Source organism: Schistocerca piceifrons, chromosome 7 (genome assembly GCF_021461385.2).
Source record: "Schistocerca piceifrons isolate TAMUIC-IGC-003096 chromosome 7, iqSchPice1.1, whole genome shotgun sequence".
NCBI lineage: Eukaryota > Metazoa > Arthropoda > Insecta > Orthoptera > Acrididae > Schistocerca > Schistocerca piceifrons.
The window spans coordinates 180,066,625-180,089,283 of record NC_060144.1 but is presented as its reverse complement, the minus strand read 5'-3'; the positions used below and the strand labels follow the sequence as shown (position 1 = coordinate 180,089,283).

Sequence of the window (22,659 nt, the reverse complement as noted above, 5' to 3'; positions counted from 1 at the left end):
GGTGCATCCATTTTCGAGAAGCTACCACAAGAATTAAAAAATCTTGGCAGTAACACACACAATTTCAAGTCTAAATTGAAGAGTTTCCTCATGGCACACCCCTATTCTGTTGGGGAGCTCCTGACAAAAAATTAAGCAAATTCTTATGTTCCGTTGTTGATCACATTAGTGTGTACTCAGCAGCTTGTCATCTGCACAGGACTTATGTTAATTTTATTTTATCTGTTATTAATTTTTCTGATGTTAATTTATGTACTGACTCATTCCATGACCATGGAGACTTGCTCCTCAATTTGCCCATACGGAACTAGGTGTATAAAATAAAAATAAAATAAATCACTTACAGGACAAAACCCAGGAAGGTCAGCAATGCAACAGCATTATCACAAAAATTACGTATGTTTTATGATGCCATCAGAGACTACAAAGATCCTAAGAACAGACAACTGAGCTTAATCTTCCAGAAATTACCGTCAAAGACTGTAAGTTGTTCCTCTTTTCAGTATGACAAATAAATGCAGTGTTGTTGAGAATGTGGATGCCTGTATGTGTTACGGTTGTTTCAGGAGTACCCAGATTACTATGAGGTAATCAAGAATCCAATGGATCTGGAAAAAATTGCTCAAAAACTTAAAACCAATCAGTATGAAAGTATTGAGGCAATGTCAAGTGATTTTGTTTTGATGTTTGACAATGCTTGCAAGTACAACGAGCCTGACTCTCAGATATACAAGGTAGTGTATTGTTGACATTTTAAAACCCAATGTTAGTAAATTCTGGGTGTGGTAGTGAGAACCATAATGTAGTATATACCTTGTGCAGTGCTTTGATTACATAAGATGATTGGGAAATTTTAAGGTTTGACTGATCTTTTTCTGTGTTTATTTTAAATATTCTTTAAATTATAAACAGAAATTTGAATACCGTGTTTCAGAATTCTAATGGGATCAGTTTGTAACAGTTCTGGAGTTTAGTTGGATTTAATTCAAAACATTTCTTAAATTCTGACGTGTTTAATGTACAACAGTTGGTGTAATAGGCCAAAATGTGATTTCATATTAATATACCTCTTAAAAGTTCTGAACTCGTATGGTGTGATGTGGCTAAGAACCATTTATTAATGTTCATGAAAATTTTGTTAACTGATCTTTCTAAACGTAAATTTCATTTGCTATTTAATGCAATATTTGAATCATCTGCAAACATCACACACTTCGACTGTTACTGATGGAACATCATAGAGATACACTAGAAAAAGTTAAGGGCGCTTTGATGGAACCTTGTTGGACTTGCAGGACTCTTTCCAATTGACACCCTTTGGTTTCTATCAGAGAGAAAAGAATTGAACCATTTTGCAGCATTTGCTGTTACACCATAATTTAATGAAAAGGATATTGTGATTTATGTAGTCAAGCACTGTCGACAGATCCAAAAATATACCAGTACCCTGTAATTCATTATTTAATGAATTAAATGCATTCTCATTGTGTACGTATATAGCCCTCTCAATAATGGAGCTCTTTAGAAATCTGAACTGTAACTTTTGACAGTATATTATTCATACTCAGATGGTTAAGAAGCTGATTGGATGGAAATATGACAATATTTCTCTATCTCCTTTCTTATAAGAAGGCTTAACTTCAGTATATTTCAACCATTTGGAAAATGTTCCAGTGATAAATGAGTGGTTGTACAAGTAACTTAATGTGTTACTGTACTCAGAAGAACACACTGTAACTGACTTTGCTCATAGTTTGTCATAACCGTTAGAAGTATCAAGGGTCATATTCCTATTTCTGAAATGATTTGTAATGGTTGGTCTGATATATTCCTTGGCAGCATCTACCAAACCTAACAACCCTGTCTTTTCAGTAACTTGAAATGTATGTGAATAGGGTACTGATTAGAAACGACATGGACAGTGTTACCCAGAAAAGAAATATTCCTGTTAAACCGTAACACAGTTATTTGGCAGAGTCATTTTATTTTTTCTCTCCCATTTTTTTAAAGGTAATTTGGTACAGTAGTAACCCTAGTAAGAAATCAACACTTCGCTAACAATAATCAAATCACTGGATCGATTTACTGATCTCAGTTATTCCTGCCTTTATTTAAATTTTAATTAAAAGGTATCAGTGAAAAAAAGACAGAATTAAGTAAAATCTAGTCTGTTTTAATGAAAATTGGCTGTAGTGAATCTTTCAATATTCAGTGTGAATTTATGTAAAACTTAACTAAACAGATAAAACTTTGGACGGTGAAAGCATTACTTCCAACTGATTAAAAAATAAGTAAATAATACACAAGCTTGTGATTATAGAACATACATGTACAACTATACTCTGCAAACACCCATGGAGTGCATGGCAGATGATTCATCCCATTGTACCAGTTCTTACAGTTTCTTCCTGTTTCATTAACATATATAGCACGATCGAATGCCTCTTCATGTGCTTGATTATTCTAATTTCGTCCTCACAATCCCTGTGTGAGTGATATATAGGGGTTGTTTATTCCTATAGTATTCATTTCTATTACATCTGTTATACAGTGAGAAAATTCAATAATAAGAAATACATATACGAAGTTGGTGAATGAACTGTCTTCCATATGAAGGAGTGAATGGCACTTGTCCAGTGGTTAATAGGAGCCAGCTTAATACAGACAAGGAATCACCCAACATTCGGCTTATTATAACGTAGGGAAAGAAACAAGTTACCAGAATGGCACTAACAACTCGCAATAGAATCATTAGATTTGTGGAAACAAAACAGACAGCAAAATTTTACCACGAATTCAGAAACTGACTGCTGGAGATATTGCCATAAAACAGTCAAATAAATGTAGTAATTAATTGCTTGCCAGTCTTCAAAGGTACACACTATTTCATTAGGGAAGCAGACTAGCATGGAGGAAATAAATCGTAGAGCAGGCGAGGGGCATTACAAGAACACAAGAGTTTGAACACAGTCAGTATTTTTCCAGAGACAGATGCTGACCATTCAATTATGGTGGCACAAATCCAACATTTAAGATTCCAAAGCACTCTCTTTACAGAGATCATGCACGAGGATTCACGGAACGTGCAGTGCGCTCCGGAGTGACTTGGTTCAAGAACAAGTTTAATCATCCAAGCAATAGTTTGTCCCACATCAAGAAGTGACACTTGTAGCAGTGTGTTGCTGTCCAGCCATTTTTCCATCTACCAACTGTTGTCCTGGTTTCCTAAAAGGGAAGTGACCGAATCTCCCCCTTGCAGACTTGGGTGGCACTAACTACACACTTCCTGCCAGGTCTCTATTGTCCACATGGCGACCATGGAAAACATACGTGCAACAATGATGTGAAGTATCTCTTGTTGGCACCAGAATCAAACCAAGCCACAACACAGCTCAAACTCCGCCCTTAATCTAGTATCTGGGGCTTGGGGTAATTTGACTGAACTTCCTGAATGCCTACCTCTCTGCATTCATGATTTGGCTTAGGTGGACCATCACAGTTTTATTGATGGCTGTGCTCTGTGTTCAAAAAGCGACTGGGCCCAGCAATAAATTATTTTATACGGACGTTTAAAATGGGCCAGCAGTTTTTTGTACCTTCCTGCTCTGGGCATGAAAGTTCTTTTCAAACACTAGGTCTCCCAGCCTGAGCAAAGCTGGGTGCCTTCTCTAATTATACCTCCTGTGGTATGGAAGCCAAATATTTTTAGGCACTGGCTCAATTCCTTTTAATCACTTTGGGGTTGATCTTCTCCAACAGCAGATCATTATGTTCCAAACATTAGCAATTGGTGAGTTAACCAGATAAGCCACCATTAATGTAGGTGGGATTGTCTTATAGCTTCATCGACTGCCAAGTTAAAAAGCAGAATTAAGCCAACTCAAGAACCTGTCCCAGTTGACTTGTGAATTTCTGTGGTAAATAACTAATGCAGATATAAGGTTCCTATTCATCCTCTCGACAAATGAAAGCTGTAGGTAATAAGGAACAGTGGTGATGCAGGAGATCTCATTACCAAAAAAAAACCTTATGGAACTCCCTAGATACAAATATTGGCACATTGACACTGGCGAGCATCTTAGGTGGCCCGAATCGAGAAAATTCTCAAAGATTTTGATTGGTTATTTCAATGGCCATTCCTAGGCTGGGAATCAATCAAACAAATCGACTGAAGACGTTGACCATTATTGAAGTATACCTATTCCTGTTTTTAGTCCAGATAAGTGGTCCCAAATAATCAACAAATAATTTGTCCATGAAACTCTCCTTGCAACTTGAACATAATAGCCCCTGACGGGCATTCGGATTAGGCTTGGCTGTGTTGCATTCCATGCACTGAGTGATTAACCTTCTTATATACGATTACAAAGTAGGCCAGGTTAGGGGTTCTTCAACATTTTGGATAGTTTTATTAAGTTCCCAAATATCCACCACACAAGGACTGGAGAAATAGCAGAAGACTGCCAGAACCCGTTGTTTAGGCTTGCCTTTGTGCTGAGTGCGGTAACATAACAGCCCTTTATTTAACTGGTATCTGTCCACTGACATACCTTCATTTGATTACCACCAAATTTACTCAAGGATTTGTGCTCCTGTTTATCAGTTAAATTTTCAAATAAGGCAGGAATCTCTGGTAAAACAGCAATGATTACTCCATCTACTTCACAGTTCTCCATGGCAGTGTATTCCCCTTCAAATGTTCTGCTCAACACTTCAGCCACTACTTTGTTTGAGTCTGTAATGTGCTTACCAGAGAACTGGGAGGCAGAAATATGGACTACACAATGGGCTGTTCTACCTGTCTTCTGAGGCTTGGTGAGGAACATGCACAAGGCATGGTTGTCTGTTTTGAGCTTGAAATGTTTATGCTCTAGATAGAGAAGGACTTTCTGTAGTCCAAACAACACCATGAAGGCCTCCAGTTCATAGATTGAATATTTCATCTCCAGTTCATTCAAACACCTTGACTAGTAAGCATTCGGTCACCAATCTCCTTCCTGCTCCTGTAGAACTACTGCTGCTGCCCCAAATTGCACACATCAGTCTGAAGAATAAACTCTTTCTCAAAATTTGGAATTCTCAACAGTGATACATTACTGAGTGCTCCCTTGAGTGCGTCAGGGGTTGCCTGTTGGTTCTCAGGCCATCAGAAGGCGATTCCTTCCATACAGAGCTGGTTTAAAGGAACAGCAACTTGAGGAAAGTCGGAATGAATTTTTGAAAAAATAGATCATGTCGATAAATCTGGTACCCCTCTTTTATCCTTAGGATGTGCATGCTCACGAACGGCCTCGCTTCAAGTGATCAAGATGTTCCTCAGAGGTGTTATAATAATCAACAGCATCATCCAAATAATTATATACAAATTAAAATTTGAACTCTCCAAATATTGAGGCCAATAAATAGGTGTGGAAGGCCATACTGATCACTAAACCAAAGAGGACACAGGTAAATTCCAATTGATATAGAAGGCCGTAAGAGGCTTGAATCTTTCCTTTGAGAATACCTGATAGTGTGCCTGATTTAAGTCAAAATACGGTAAAGTAACATGCTCTCAGAAACAGTTATGATCAGGTGGTGGGACTGATTCTCTAACAATCTTTTGATTTTTCCTTTGGTAATCAATGACTGGTCAGTACCCTGCTTTTCTTCTCTTGCAGACCATGTGGAGGAATTATCACACTATCCTCCAACAATTGCGTCAGAATTTTCTGTAACTCTTGCATTTTTGTTGGGGCTAAGTAGTAAGGTGACTGCCATACAGACACATGATCCGTGAGCTGGATGTCATATTCTATCTTGTTGGTTACTCTTTGGCGCTCAGTGTGCACAGCTGAGAATTGCTCTAACAAGTACAGGATGTGTTGGACTTGCTCAACTTCCAAATGAGCTAATTGAAAATCCGTCCCGTACCCTTAGACAGCATTAACGCCACAATCTAGACAGTGTTCACACGACCAATACGTGCTCTGAGGAAAAAATTTAAAAAAGGAACTTCTTCTGGCATAATCTAAAATACAGTGACTGTTTGTTATGGAATCCCAACCAAAAATAATGCATGAAGAGAGGTCCTTTGCAACTAGGAGGGAAATTTTCAGACTTTGACACTAACTCGTATCTTTCCCATCGACAGCAGCTTTCTGTTGTTAACTATTTGACATCGTTCTGTAATTAGCTGCAAGGCAGGAAATTTACACAGATCTTTTATGACTTTGATGCCACTGATAATCCAGGTAGCAACTACTCCCTGAATCAAGCAAACTGCAAACCCATTCCTTGTTGATGAGCACACGAACAAAAGGAAGATTGCTCTTAACCCCTTTAATTTTATTACAACTTCTTCACGGTCTACCTTTTTGCTGATGCAGTCAGCTGTTCGTAATATTTGGGCCTCTGGCCATACGTTCCATAGCAAAGTGCCCTGGTTAGTTACAACAAAAACAATTTCTCAAACTGGGTACTCCCTGTTTACTGCCTTGTTGTTTCAAATAGACAGACCTCACTGGTTTCACTTCACAATTATTAACAACTCTCTCTCTCTCTCTCTCTCTCTCTCTCTCTCTCTCTCTCTCTCTCTCTCTCTCTCTCTCTCTCTCTCTCTCTCTTTTTTCCCTGCAGCTGAAAACCTGCCATGTTGGCCACCATCTGATCCAGCTCTCGAAAGGTACCAGGTTTACCACACAATCCTGGGGACTCATGTCCTCTAAGATATTGTTAATCGTATTTCGCCTCAGTAGTTATAACCACTGATCCAGCCTAATGCTGTGAATTTCCTCCATGCACCGAGTGAAACTTTCGTTGCAAACCTGATATCTAAAATGACATTTGTTATTTTACTCATTTCTGCACCTACTGGGTGAATTTTTGCAAGCGAACCTCTTATGTAGGCCCTTCATTGAATCTTGTTCGTGTATAACTTGAGCCACCAATCCTCTCAGTCTACCTTTAGTCAAATGATAAATATCCTGGAGCATAAAGAAATGTGACATTTCAAGAATATCAGCTTGATGCTGCAACTTCACAGCTAGCTACAGAAATTGTATGGTTTCCTCCTCAGACCTGCTCCGCCGTATTAGGCAAGGTCCTAATGGATGTGGTTTGTTGTTGCCTTCCTCCAACCGTAATGGTGATTGATGATGATGATGATGAAGACGACACAACAACACTCAGTCATTTCAGCACAGGTGAAAATCCCTGTCGCCACCGGGAATCGAACTTGGGACCCCATGCTCGGGAAGCGAGAGCGCTACCACGAGACTACGAGCTGCGGACTTAGACTCTATAGATAAAACTGTTATTCTCTCTAATAATTTAGCTGTCTGGTTAGGAAGCTTATTAACATCCACATTCTCATATCACCACTGTTTGACACAACCTGATGATCTTCATTGTAGTTATTCTCATCCTCCGCTCCTTCCTGCGCAAGCAAGCCATCGCTTAAGGTTTGAAGTTCTGATACTGTATCTCGTAGAATTTCCAGTATCAGAACCTTCTCCCTATCAAGATTATTCTGGGACAAATCCTGAACTCTGTTTGCAAACTGGCTTAAATGTGATTGAATACACACTAGATACTTAGGATATGGACATCGCCTTGTAAGATCTCAATATTTGCTTGCACTGCAGAAAGGTATTGAGAGCAAAGGTTAGCTACACCTAATCGCTATTGCCCTGTTTAAGCCGCTGCAGTAGACAGTTCAAGGCGCCACACAGTCAATTTGTAAGTTCTGCAATGTGTTTCTTGGTAGCTTGATTTGTCTTCTAACCCATACTGTAAGAATAGTTAAACACACATTTCCCAGAGACATTTGTTTCCCCCTCCCCTTCAACCCCCCCCCCCCCCCACACACACACACACACACTTTTTAAAGGAAATTTGATACAATAGTAATCCTTATATGAAATATACTCATCATTAACGATAATCAAATCACCAAACCAATTTACTCAACTCATTTGATACTGCCTTTATCATAATTTGAGCTAAAAGGTTTTGGCTAAAACAAAAGATAGAAATAAGAAAGTCTAGTCTGTAAAAAAAAGGCTTCTGGTACACTTATCGGGACATCACCAGTTGCACAGTGAGAAAATTCAGTAAAAGGAAAGACATGAACCGAATTGGTGAACGAATTGTCTTCCGTATGAAGGAACAAAATAGTGCTGTGCTGCTTGCACATTTCACAACTTCTAACTGTTAATAGCGGCCAGCTTAATGCAGACAAAGCATCACACAACACTTGGCTTAACTGTAATAAAGCAAAAGAACCAAGTTACCAGAACAACAATCACAGCTCACAATCGATACTGTGAAATTGTGGCAATGAAAGAGGCAGCAAAATTTTACCAACGTTCCATACAATTTACAGTCAAAGGTAGCTGAAACAGAATATGAATTCAGAAACTGACTGCTAGAGAAGTTTTGCCATAAAACAGTAATTTCTTATTTCTTGACACAACTTTGAAATATGGAAAAGTTTTGATTAGACAGAAGCGTGGATGAAGTGTACGACGATAACAAATACATTCTTATATAACAAGAAAAATAATCAGTTAGTTGTTGACAAAATAATGTAATTGTATATAAAAACAAAGATGAGGTGACTTACCGAACAAAAGCGCTGGCAGGTCGATAGACACACAAACAAACACAAACATACACACAAAATTCAAGCTTTCACAACAAACTGTTGCCTCATCAGGAAAGAGGGAAGGAGAGGGGAAGACGAAAGGAAGTGGGTTTTAAGGGAGAGGGTAAGGAGTCATTCCAATCCCGGGAGCGGAAAGACTTACCTTAGGGGGGAATAAAGGACAGGTATACACTCGCACACACGCACATATCCATCCACACATACAGACACAAGCAGACATATATGGGTCTTTAAATATGTCTGCTTGTGTCTGTATGTGTGGATGGATATGTGCGTGTGTGCGAGTGTATACCTGTCCTTTTTCCCCCCTAAGGTAAGTCTTTCCGCTCCCGGGATTGGAATGACTCCTTACCCTCTCCCTTAAAACCCACTTCCTTTCGTCTTCCCCTCTCCTTCTCTCTTTCCTGATGAGGCAACAGTTTGTTGCGAAAGCTTGAATTTTGTGTGTATGTTTGTGTTTGTTTGTGTGTCTATCGACCTGCCAGCGCTTTTGTTCGGTAAGTCACCTCATCTTTGTTTTTATATATAATTTTTCCCACGTGGAATGTTTCCTTCCATTATATTGATATAAATAATGTAATTGTATCTAAAAAGAAAGATGATGAAACTTACCAAACAAAAGCGCTGGCAGGTCGATAGACACACAAACATACACACAAAATTCTAGCTTTCGCAACCAATGGTTGCCTCGTCAGGAAAGAGGGAAGGAGAAGGAAAGACAAAAGGATATGGGTTTTAAGGGAGAGGGTAAGGAGTCATTCCAATCCCGGGAGCGGAAAGACTTACCTTAGGGGGAAAAAAGGACAGGTATACACTCGCACACACACACATATCCATCCACACATACACAGACACAAGCAGACATTTGCCTTTACAAATGTCTGCTTGTGTCTGTGTATGTGTGGATGGATATGTGTGTGTGTGCGAGTGTATACCTGTCCTTTTTTCCCCCTAAGGTAAGTCTTTCCGCTCCCGGGATTGGAATGACTCCTTACCCTCTCCCTTAAAACCCATATCCTTTTGTCTTTCCTTCTCCTTCCCTCTTTCCTGACGAGGCAACCATTGGTTGCGAAAGCTAGAATTTTGTGTGTATGTTTGTGTTTGTTTGTGTGTCTATCGACCTGCCAGCGCTTTTGTTTGGTAAGTTTCATCATCTTTCTTTTTAGATATATTTTTCCCACGTGGAATGTTTCCCTCTATTATATAAATAATGTAATTGGATAGATAAAAAATCTACTCACGAAACGGCAGCAGAACTCGCACGTAAAATAAGATTATATGTGTGCAAGCTTTCAGAGCCAGTGGCTCCTTCCAGCAGGAGCAGAAGAAAGACGAATGAAGGAGAAGGACTGGAGAGAGGAGTACATTTCAGAAAAATTCTTTTTTGTCACCCCTTTTCCTTCCACTTCTGCCAGGAGGAGGAGTCACTGGCTCCGAAAGCTTGCATAAGTATGACCTCCTTTTGCTCGTGTTCTGCTGCCTCTTGTTGAGCAAATATATTCGTATTGACATAAGTGATCCATGCACAGAATTTTCAAAACTTCAGCAAAAGGCTCATGAAACTGATTACATGGACTGGACAAATCTCACCTTCTACAGGCATATTTGACAGTGGTGGTGTCTGTTCGAAGAGAATCGGTATCAAACTGACTGACGATTAAGCTATCTTCTAAGTAAACAGAGAAGTGGCAGTAGCATTGACCATACAATTGAAATTGAAAAGTAACTGTTCAAAGAAGCCATACATAGCTTCAGGAACTGGTTCTTAGATGTATTTGAAGACACTATCCGATATGTACCTTGTACTTGACCCAGTTATTCTTACATTGCTTTATTAGTCATAATCTTATAGTTTTCCTGAGCTATATACGATGTAACCATTACAGCTTAATATCTGTTAGTTATCTTCCACCCTGTCAGAAGATGTCACCATTTTCATGAGTCGTTCTGATGTGGCTCTCTCACCAGGCTTCCACTATAGATCCACTTTGTTCCAAGAAATGGAAGCCCCTGTTTTCTTAGGCCGTCACCAAAATTCACCTGCCTTGCTGTGCAGCTCCGTTATTTACAGATGCTATTTATCACTTCACTACTTCATACCTCTGTTTGACTTATCTTACAGTTTTATTGCAACAAGCATATGCTCCTGTTCTATTGATTTCTTATTATGGGCATGATAAATTTAACTTCTTGTCTTGAATATAATGACATTACGTTGTGGTTAACTTGTGAACATTGAGGTTCGCTACAATTTCCGAGAGCCTGTTTTTGTTACATATAATTCTGCATTTCCACACTGTTATATATATTTGTGGTGTCACCGCCAGACACCACAATTGCTAGGTGGTAGACTTTAAATCGGCCGCAGTCCGTTAGTATACGTTGGACCCACGTGTCGCCACTATCAGTGATTGCAGACCGAGCGCCGCCACACGGCAGGTCTAGAGAGACTTCCTAGCACTCGCCCCAGTTGTACAACCGACTTTGCTAGCGATGGTTCACTGACAAAATACGCTCTCATTTGCCGAGACGGTAGTTAGCATAGCCTTCAGCTACGTCATTTGCTACGACCTAGCAAGGCGCCATTACCAGTTACTATTGATACTGAATCATGTACCGTCAAGAGCGACGTTCACCATTAATGGATTAAAGTTGAGTATTCCACCAGCTACGTCCATTTTTCTAAATTCTAATTTCCTTGTCCTGTTCCAGACCTCACGCCAGCCTGTGTGAGCTAAAACGCGTGCCTTTCGGCTTCCTCTAGTAACATGGTGTTGGCTCTCCTGCCAACCACAACAATATTCACATTAAATTACATTACATGTAGCATGTACAAATGGAATCCATTACTTCTGAAATAGTATGACAACTGTTTCAGCATTGAGTGTGCCAAGGCATTGATTTTTGACAACTAGTGATCCTACCTGTGCATCCTCAACCATGATGTGCATGGATGTTTTAGGCATCCTTACAGATCTAGTTCAAGCTAGACTGTTACTACAGTCCAATATTATACCATCACACTTTTTAACAAAATAATTTTTTTAAAAATCTGTTTGGTTGTAATATTATTTTCTGTTTTACTTCAAGTTGTTTCTACTCATTTTAGCTTATCTAACTGGTTCTCTTGTATGTCATTTATTATATCTTTGACTATGTAAGGATTGTAGTAGAGGTCGCGAATCATTGACTTTGATTTACTGGGAGAATTTTAGGAAAGTGTAGTAAATTTGTAAGGGAGACCACATAGAGGACATAAGTGCGACTTGTTGAGTACTGTTCGAATGTTTGGGATCTGCACCAAGTCAGATTAAAGGAAGGCATAGAAGCAATTCAGAGGTGAGCTGATAGATTTGTCAATGGTAGGTTCGAACAATACTCAAGTATCATGAAGATGCTTTGGGAAGTCACATAGAATCACTGGAGGTAAGGTGATGTTCATGTAGAGGAACATTATTGAGAAATGCAGAACAGTTCTTCTTCCGATAATGTACATTTTACATAAGGACCACAAAGATAAGATGAGGGCTTGTATGGAGGCAAATAGTCATTTCTCCCTTGCTCCATTTGCAAGTGGAAAAAAAGGGAAATGACTAGTAGTGGCACAGGGTACCCTCCAACATGCGCTGTATGGTGGCTTGCGGAGTATGTATGTGTATGTAGATGAAGATCGTAATATGACTGCATTTGGCCATACTTGAGTAACGTTTTAGCTTATGATGATTGTAAACACATTCGTTCATAACTTGTATTTTATTTTTGCGATCTATATAGATCTTACGTTTACATTGTACTACACCAGTTAATCATTGCAAATATGTCTTCTGTTTTGATTATTGACTGACTAATAGCTCTGTTACATTGTTAACAATGTTACCTTACGATACAGGTTTTATCTTCGTCTTCTTCCATTGGCACTACATCCCAAGAACATGTTTCATGCTATGTTTAAGGTTTAACTAATGCCAGTATGCATTTTTTTCTCCATATACTTAGCACAAATGTACCTTCGTCAATTTGTTCATGATGTTTTGACATTTAGTTCTTCGCTATTTATGGCTTCTTTGTAAAGTTACTCTTTGATATTATTTCTATAATCAGTGCTAGCATCACCTACTGACCTTAGTTTACTTCTTAGATAGCTTACACAGCAGAGTCAGTTTGGCACTGGTTCTCTTGGAACAGACAATGCACTGTCAAATATGCCTGTATGAGATAAGATTTGTAATGTATTCAGTCCATGTGCTCAGTTTTCTGAACCTTTTACTAAAGTTTGATCTAGATGTAAGTATGATAATTGAAAACTCTGTGTATGGATCACTAACATGCATACTTAAACATTAGTGTGTATATAATTGCTATAGTTAATTCCTTTGTACACTTTTCCCACTGCTTCTGCCTGGTGATGAAATTTTGAAATGCGTAACACTTGTGCGATCAAGACCTTTCCATATTTCAAAGTTGTGCCAAGTCTGAATGAATGTCCGCCTCTACCATGAACGTATTTCACCATCAAGTAATGTAACTAATACTTCCCAACCTTGAAGTGTATATACTATTTTACTGGGGAAGCAAACTAACAAGGAGGAAATAAATGACAGAGCAGGGCAGTGACATTACAAGAACACACGAGTTTGAACACAGTCACAAGATTTTTCCAGAGACAGATGCTGACCAGTGTCATTCACAGTGGCACAAAACCAACATGTAATAGTCCAAAACACCCTCTTCGCACCAGCCATGGATGAGCAGTCACGTAGCGTACAGTGCACTCCGGAGCGACTTGGGCCGAGAGCTTCGATTTGATCATCCAACAACTAGTTCCATCCCCCAACTGCTGCCCCGGTGTCCTAAATGGGATATGGCAGACTCTCCCCTGCGAAAATACGGCTGTCACTAAGTACACACTTCCCACCATGCCCCTGATGTCCACATGGTGACCAGGGAAAATATATGTGCAGCAATGAAATCAACTATCTGTGATCGGCACTAGAATAAAACAGATCCACAACACAACTGAGTGTGTCAAAGGGCTTTGAAACACTGCACACATCTGTTACCACTGTGCCATGTACTGTTACTGCTATCTGCTTCTCTTCATCTGTGGTTCTGCCAGTCGCCTCCTTCACTATATCCCATATTGTCTTTATTTTGTCACATGACATGACTGTCTTCATCTTTGATACAATTACTTTGATGTCCATATTACTACCTTCAACATATTGCGGTATGTTTCGTGATGAGCTAAGGCATCATCAGTGTGTTTCTGATTGACAGATACAGTCTCATTTTTGTCTTGCAAGACAACTTTATTCCTTGAATAGGCAGTGGCTTCTTTGTAGACTTTGGTTTAATCTGGGTTACTTTTGGGGAAAGCTTTTTTCAAATAAAATAGTTTAGTAATGAAAGTGTAGTATTTTTTGTTCATGCTGTGAGCACTGCTCACATCACTCAAGTTTATGTCGTTGGAGAGTGTCCTAAAATAATCAATTTTTGGTGACATGACTACCCTCTTGAACTCAGATTTGTTACATTATTAATCCTGATCAGTATTAACATTTAACAGGAGGAGCTGCATGTCATGGTATGAGAGGCCATTAACTATTGATTTTATTCATTCACTGGTGGCATATGTAGTCAGCCTTACATACCAACCTCTTCTTGGAGGATGGTTAATTTTTACTCATACTTTTCTTCCCTCAGCCCGTGGGGAGCCAGCCCACTCACTACAAGGCAGCAGCATCTTCACCAGACTCCTGTTAGCCCCACTTTTTAATGTTTCTGCTTGACCCTCACAGTTAGTGAAGTGGTCCCAGGACACACAACCCCTCCAGGCAGTCTCCTACTTCGTGTCATTGCCAGTCTCCCACAATATGGATGAGAGATTGGACTTATACAGGATAAGCTACCATATTTTATGGTTGTAGTGTGGAAAAGCATATGGTCAGTACAGGATTTGTTACTCAGCATCAGATTAGGCATCTTGTGATTGGGTTCACACCTAAAAATGATTTGACAGACAGGGCGGGCAGCAGTTGTGTTTGTTTGCTTGTGATGCTGTTGCCGTGGTGTGTGGTAAGGTGTCAAAGTTGAGTGACTGTAGGAAGAATCAAGATGACTTAGGCAAAATTTCTAGTTGGCGTGATGAATGACAGCTAACTCTGAATGTAGAAAAATTTAGAAAAATTTAATGCAGTGAGTAGGAAGAACAAACCTGTAATGTTTGGGTACAGTATTAGCGGGGTCCTGCTTGACACATTCAAGGCATTTTAAACATTGTCACGTAATGTTGCAAAGCAATATGAAATGGTATGAGCATGTGAGAACTGTGGTAGGGAAAATGAATGGTCGACTTTGGTTTATTGGGAGAATTTTAGGAAAGTGTTGTTTACCTGTAAAGGAGACTACATATAGGCTGCTAGTATGGCCTGTGCTTGAGTACTGTGTGTGTGTGTGTGTGTGTGTGTGTGTGTGTGTGTGTGTTTTGGGGATCTGTACCTTGTCAGATTGAAGGAAGACATCGAAGCAATTCAGAAGTGGGCTGCTACATTTGTTACTTATAGGTTCGGACAACATGTAAGCATTACATAGATGCTTCGGGAACTCAAATGAGAATCCCTAGAGGGAAGGTGATGTTCTTTATGAGGAAAACTGTTGAGAAAATTTAGGGAAGGAGCATTTGAAGCTGACTGCCGAGTGATTCTATTGCTGCCAACATACATTGCGTGTAAGGACCATGAAGATAAGAGATGAGAAATTAGGGCTCATACGGAGGCATATAAGCAGTAATTTTTCCTTCAATTTATTTGTGACTGGAATAGGAAGGGAAATGACTAGTAGTGGTACAGGGTATTCTCCACCATGCACTCTGTTGGATTGTGGAGTATAGATGTAGGTGTAAATGCAGATGGGTAGATTCAGCCCAAGAATCTCATCTCTCAGGATAAAGGGGAAATTTTTCAGTTACTCTATAATCAGTGCCTAAGCACAAACCAAGGAAGCCAAGGAGGACTTTTTTTATGAACATTTTGAAAAAGACCATAATGTAAAAATAGGGTGGAAAGGAAACGGATATTTATACCAACAGTTGAACCCCACAGGACACACACCATAAACAATAATAATGGAAAAATCTTACTTACAACATCCCAAAAAATGGTTGTGGGTTCCTCACTGTTCCTGCACAAAAATGTATCCAAAGGAGCATGGAAGTCACCAAGTTGATAAAATTTTTAACCTTAAATATGTGTTGATCGATGAGACATAAAAGCCAGATCTCTTGGGAGAGTCTCAGAGGCTCAAATCAAATTTTGGTTTGCTCAAAGTACAAGGGCTGCACTTTCAACCAGGGAGTTGCTGTAGGAAAGCAAATCTCTTCAGTTTGCCGTGTTAGGAGGCAATTGGACATTGGACAACCAAAGGTAGTTGATTGTAATGTAACGTATTTCATGCTATATATTAGGTTTCCTAATTAGTATGTATAAATAAGAAAGAAAACAGGACTTCTTGAAATGTAAAATCCTTGGGAATTGTGCAACACTGCAACAGTACCATGCACTGCAGTTGGTATTAGAATGAGAAGAATGATGCCTGATCCACTTGGTATATTAGATGATGTAAGGCAAGGACATGTTCCTGTTCAATTTTGCCTTGGAGAAGGTAATGAGGAACCCAAACCCATGGAGTAAGGGAATGATCCTTAATAAATTGGTGCAGATACTCAGTCACGCTGAAGACGTAGATAGTCACAAGAACTTGGAAGGCAATGGAGGAGACATTCATCATGTTTGAGCAAGCCAGTAGAAATATGGGACTGAATATCATCCAGCAGAAAACAAAATAAATGGCTGCTCTGAAAGAACATAGGAGAACATACCACCCTCGGTAAGGTTGGGCAATTTTGCTTTTGAGATAGTTGGGCACTTTAAATATCTGGGTCAACAGCTGCTCCTTCAAATGACACATCTTACAAAATTAACCAGAGTTTAACAGCAGCCAGCAGAAACTACTTTGCATTCAAGAAACTATTTTCCCTTAAGGCTCCTAACTTTTATCACCAAATTTATGATTTATATAGTGCTTCCAAGACCAGGGCTTGTATGTGCCTCGGAAACTTGGCCGTTAACATCAGAATATATTGGTATGTTAGATGCCTTTGAGGGAAAGGTACTTCAATGAAATGTTGGCCCAACCTGTGAAAGAGGAAAATTTAGGAGGAGGTACAATCATCATCTGTAAGGGCCCACACCCCATGGTGTGAAGGATGGAGTAAACTCCACTGCAATTGTGGCTGCCAACTGCCCACAGTGGTTCCCGGCTTCTCTCTCTGTGGTGACAGCTGTGCTGGTGCCACTTTCATTACTGAATGTTTTGTGGAACACGTTTCTGAAACAACCACATACAGTAATTACCATCGTAATTTCCTGACCTGGAAATGCCTGGCTGAGCAAACAGCCAAATTATTTATCATTCGGTGCACAAGGCCTCGAGTCTTACAGTGAGCCATTTAGTGAATGGCTGTTCTAGAGCAGTTCAGCAGTGTGTCAAGACCCAGGCCTAGAACCTGATAAAATCCACGATTGAATGGGGGGGTGGGTGGGGGGGAGTACCTGTCACTGGGGCATGATGTGGCCCAAGTGACCTCAAAGTAGTCTCCCTCTGTGCTTTGGCCACTTCCGCATGCCTAGTTTCTAGTTGCCTCCCTTTTTATCTCATTTTTAGCCACCTGACTTACACTACTGTCATGCTAATCTTAAACGACGACTACTAGGTCAAAGACCCTGAAGCTGATGATCCTCCTCTTCTCATTTCATATTGTTTTATGTGAATTTCCAGTGAAATGAGGGACTGATGACCAAGATGTTTAGTTGAGATGGGTGGGACATGTGACAGGGACGAGTCATATGAAAATATCTAAAAGGGTATTAAATAGAAATCCAAGGGTTTAAAGCTCTGCAGAAAATGATATGTAGTGGATTTAAAGCTTGATGCTGATGCAGTCTTTACCAGTTCACATCCTATATTGTACCCAGGGTCTGCGTCAGTAGTACTGCCTGGCAAGACTGCTACAGTGAAATCCCTATTTTACGTTTTAGTGTGATCCAGACTTGAAAAACACAAAATAGAAGAGAATGAGGAGTCGCGGAAAATGTTAAAACCCACAAAAATTTGAGAAAACACACATATTTGGCATGTATGATTAAAAATTGCAATCCTCTCCAATACTTCGTATAAATATGTCTAAGTGAAGGAGATTAAATGTACAATACAATGTTTATAAAATAATATGTGGTAATGGATTTCATCAGTTCTTAAAAAATCACAGGTTTGTAGCAGCGAGTAAAAACGCATCAAAAAATTGAAATTGGTATCTGGGTACAAGATAATCGAGAAATTTTTTGACATGCGAAGACCGCAAATTGTACTTTGAAAACACGCATTTTTGAGGGATCACCCTTTGTCTTCACCCAGAAAAAGCAGAAATTGAAGAATATGTTGAATTAAACCAAAAAACATCACAGCAGCTAAGTGTTAAACCATAAGCGGACATATGCCTAATGAAAAATTTTGTCACCATTGCTATTATTGTTTAATGCTTTTCTTACGAGCCACACTTCATATGCTCATCATTGTTAGTGTTATTTTAGGCTTGATGAGAGAAAGAGAGGCATGAAAAAATTACCGTATTTACTCAAATCTAAGTCGCACTTTTTTTCCGGTTTTTGTAATCCAAAAACCACCTGCGGCTTAGAATCGAGTGCAAAGCAAGCGGAAGTTCAAAAAATGTTGGTGGGTGCTGCCACAACTAACTTCTGCCATCGAATATATGTAGTGCTACACCGGCATGCCTTGTAGGCACAAAGATAAATATTGGCACCAAAACCTCTGCGTCAGTAAATAAATTTAAAAAAAAAGGTGGAAGACGAGCTTTTTTCCCCACCCTGAATTATGACCACTGCATTTTCATACATTATCCAACGAAGTAAATACAAATTACGTATTGTTCATCTTCGAATGTAGCAGCATTTCAATGTACTACGAAAATCCGACTGGCAAGACTGTTTGGGATGTTTGTCAATATGGCCAACTCTACATTCTGAATTTTTTTCATACCTGTGAGAAGAGATGGTTGCTAATAGGAACTTTTAAGAAGTATTCTCTTCACCATAAGAATAATACGAATATAAACATTTTGCCGTGTATTGTTTCGTGTTTGCTGCTATCTCATTTAAATCCTGTCTGCCTAATAAACTACGAAACTAGAGTGCGACAACAGCAAACGCGGAAGAATATACATATCATGTCATGTTTATATTCGTATTATTCTTATGCCTAATAGTGATAGTCAGAAATGAAGCACGGCAATTGACTAGATTTTTAAATCTAAGATGACTCTAATTTCTGTGCAGAATTTAATGTACTAAAGAGGCGTCTGCAAAGATTTTCAAACAGAGAAAAGTTTTCGCTAAACTCTCGTTCAGAACATCTTCTATCATACACAGTCTATTATTTCGTTCTTGTTGATCAATATCAAAGAAAGCAGCAGTGTAAGTAACAACAAATAGCAGTCTCTTGCCATTTTTTCGCTTATGAGACAATTCCTCTCTCTCTCTCTCTCTCTCTCTCTCTCTCTCTCTCTCTCTCTCTCTCTCTCTCTCTCTCTTTTAAGCGGCAGTAGCGCGCACAAAAGCAAGCCATGCTGCGAGCTGCGACAGGCCGTAAACATGCACTATCAGAATGCAACAAACAATGTACGACACAGTACAGTAATACATTTTCAGCTTAGAGTGACGTAAACACCTATAACAAAGTCACTCATTCGACCTAAATTGTCTCTCATATTACAATGGACCAACTTTGTTTCGATTTGGAGATGCGGCCTAAAACTTTTCTCTCCCCTTGAATTTCGAGTCTCAAATTTCAGGTGTGGCTTAGATTCGGGAAATTTTTTTTTTTTTCCTCGATTTCGAGTCTCATTTTTCAGGTGCGGCTTAGATTCGGGTGCGGCTTAGATTCGAGTAAATACGGTAGTTTACTTCCTTAGCTGACATTATAAGCTTATTAGAAGTCGGCTCTGTGAATTTCTGTACATAGTGTGAAAAGTAAATTTGAAAGAAAACTCAGGTGCTACAGTTTGGTTTCATGCCTTCTATCACTAGTGCCAATCTTTACAATCTACAGAGTGTGGTGTGGTATGTGCGGTACAAAGTATATATATGAGTAGCTTATGTAGTTGTCGCAACTGTATCATGTCAGATTTTAGCACAAAAGTCTCTAAAATGTGCTATTGCAAAAACGTTTTTCTGTTTCTGCACATCTGTGTCGTAATGCATCATCTGCATGAAAAATATATTTCCAGCACTTCACAAAATGCTTTCACCCCTACCTGCACTTTGGTCGTTGAAGAACCACTCCCCCTCGCCACACACGCAATAGGCGAGATCATTTTGTGATCCAGCATGTTCTTTGAGACTCAGCGTTCGAATTTAAAACATTGACGATCGATATTTTTGCTCAATACAGTACATTGGAAATACATGCAAAAAGATAAGACTTAGTTATAAATGGCACAAGAAAAGGTGGTGGCTGGGCCCTTAAGTCAAGTATTGGCTCTGTCCAGAACACTTTGTGTTGACTGTCTTGATTTTCCATTACCACTGCAACCTAACAGTCATAATAGTGTTGTGAGCTAAATGTTGCAAGTTGTGTTGGCGACACCTAGCATGGATTATTTCAGCATTTCCTCTCTCACATCTCCCCTCCCCACAATTGTTTAAAATATCCCTTAGCTCTGGCTCCAACTCAGTTGCAAACCATTTGGCTTCCATGCCACTTATAACTAGTTCAATCACATCAAACCTGAATAGGAAGAAAATGGGACAAAGTCAAAGTGAGATGTCGAGTAAGAACTTGGAATTGAGGTAAACTTTACTAGGAAGAATTGTAAGATCGGGGAATTTTTAGCATTGAGCTCATGGGTTTTTCACAAGGACTATGAATTTCTGGTGTAGAATCGCGAAAAATGTAAAATCGGGAAACTCAAAATCAAAGTTCCATTGTATAACCCTGTCTTCTGTGAAGTGATCCTAAATCCTCTGTGACCTGCACCAGACCATAACTTGGCTCCAAGAAAAAAATGGCGATCGTAGTTCATCCTGTGAAAGTTGGCCTACACTTTCAAGCGTGATAGCTGCCTAACAACAAAACTTTCTTTCTCTGTACTGACTTCCTTAAGAGTTCTACTTTTCAGTTTACTGCTGAAGGTTTATGTGTGCTGACTATATCGACATCTGCTGGAGGCCCATTATGTCGATTGATTTGTATATTCTCTCTTCACCAGGAATTTTCTTTCGAATGTTAAAGTTGACATCATAGAAAATAAGTATTTTAGTTGCCAAACTTGTCGTTTCAAATAGCCAATCTAGATTGGTAATAATGTGAACAGTGTTTGAATAATTTGGTTGATGAGTTCATTTTCAGTGGTGGCTATGTTGCAGAAATTACTGTTCTGTTTAATGAGGCCATTCATCTGGTCTGTAGGATATGTGTAGGACATGCTCCTCCCTTGACTTCATAGTTTTTTATAAGTCTTTTAATGTTCTGCCCATGACTGTGACTTTTTGCATGCCATTGTGCATTCGTCCCAGAAGATAATTTTAGCTTGCTTTAGAAGTTCATCCCATTCAGATGCTCTTGAGAATTTACATGCTGGGAATTGATTCAGACTGTATTCAACGATAGTTGTAGGGCGTAATGGGCAGAAAGGTCGTTGTCCTTCCATAAGTGTGGCTGCAATGCTAGATGATGACAGTAAATCCACCAGCAATAGATTTATTACAAATGTTTTCCCAGTGCCATGTGGCGCATCCAAGTAAATGGTTCCATGAGTGTTTTTATCGATGTGGTTCATAATAACATTGTAAATTTCATTTTGTCATTGAGGAGTGGTTTGTTGTAAGCAATGTATTGACATAGTTTGTTGATGTAGCTTCTTCCTTTGGAATTTCAGAGTGTAGCATACTGAAAGCATCTTTTCGTGGTGCTTGTATCGCAAGTTGTACTAGGGTCTGACTGTTTATTACTAAGCATTTGTCTTCTAGGTGAATTTTTTAAAATTTATTTACGCATGAAGTTCTGTAGGAGCAAATCTCAAAACTCATGGAACGTGTCAGTACATGAAATTACAACATAAAAGTAATAACAGATAAAAATAAATGTTCATGAACCTGAAAAAAGTCAGTCCATAAGTTTAAGTAAACACTATCACCAGTACAATAAGAATCAGCTTAATTTTTCAAGGAACTCCTTGACAGAATAGTAGGAGTGACCCATGAGGAAACTCTCCAGTTTTGATTTGAAAGCACATGGATTACTGCTAAGATTTTTGAATTTGAGTGGCAGCTTATTGAAAATGGATGCAGGAATATACTGCACACCTTTTTGCACAACAGTTAAGGAAGTCTGATCCAAATGCAGGTTTAATTTCTGCCAAGTATTAACCCGAGTGAAAGCTGCTTATTCTTGGGCATAAACTAACATTGTTAACAAGAAACGACAATAAAGAATGTACATATTGAGAGGCCAATGTCAAAATACCCAGACTCTTGAACAGAGGTTGACAAGAGGTTCATGAACTCACACCACTTTTTGCCCGAACCGCCCATTTCTGAGCCAAAAATATCCTTGTAGAATGGGAAGAGTTACCCCAAAATATTATACCATACGACATAAGCGAATGAAAATAAGCAAAGTAGACTAATTTTCATGTCGAAGTATCACTCACTTTTGATAACGTTCGAATAGTAAAAATGGCAGTATTAAGACGTTGAACAAGATCCTGAATGTGGGCTTTCCATGACAGCTTACTATCTATCTGAACACCTAGAAATTTGAACTGTTCAGTTTCATTAATCATATGCCCGTTCTGTGAAATTAAAAATCAGGTTTTGTTGAATTGTGTGTTAGAAACAGTAAAAAACTGAGTCTTACTGTTATTTAACGTTAGTTTATTT

At 39.2% G+C, this 22,659-nt stretch overlaps 1 protein-coding gene across 1 annotated transcript in view; it reads left to right on the top strand.

Annotated features, from left to right (window-relative positions):
- Positions 1–22,659, top strand: part of LOC124804605 (protein polybromo-1) — a 334,390-nt gene that overhangs the window by 138,923 nt on the left and 172,808 nt on the right. The window contains exons 15-16 of the mRNA XM_047264803.1: positions 347–482; positions 567–734. Of these exons, the coding sequence (XP_047120759.1) occupies positions 347–482; positions 567–734 (304 nt within the window). The remainder of the gene's footprint in view (positions 1–346; positions 483–566; positions 735–22,659) is intronic.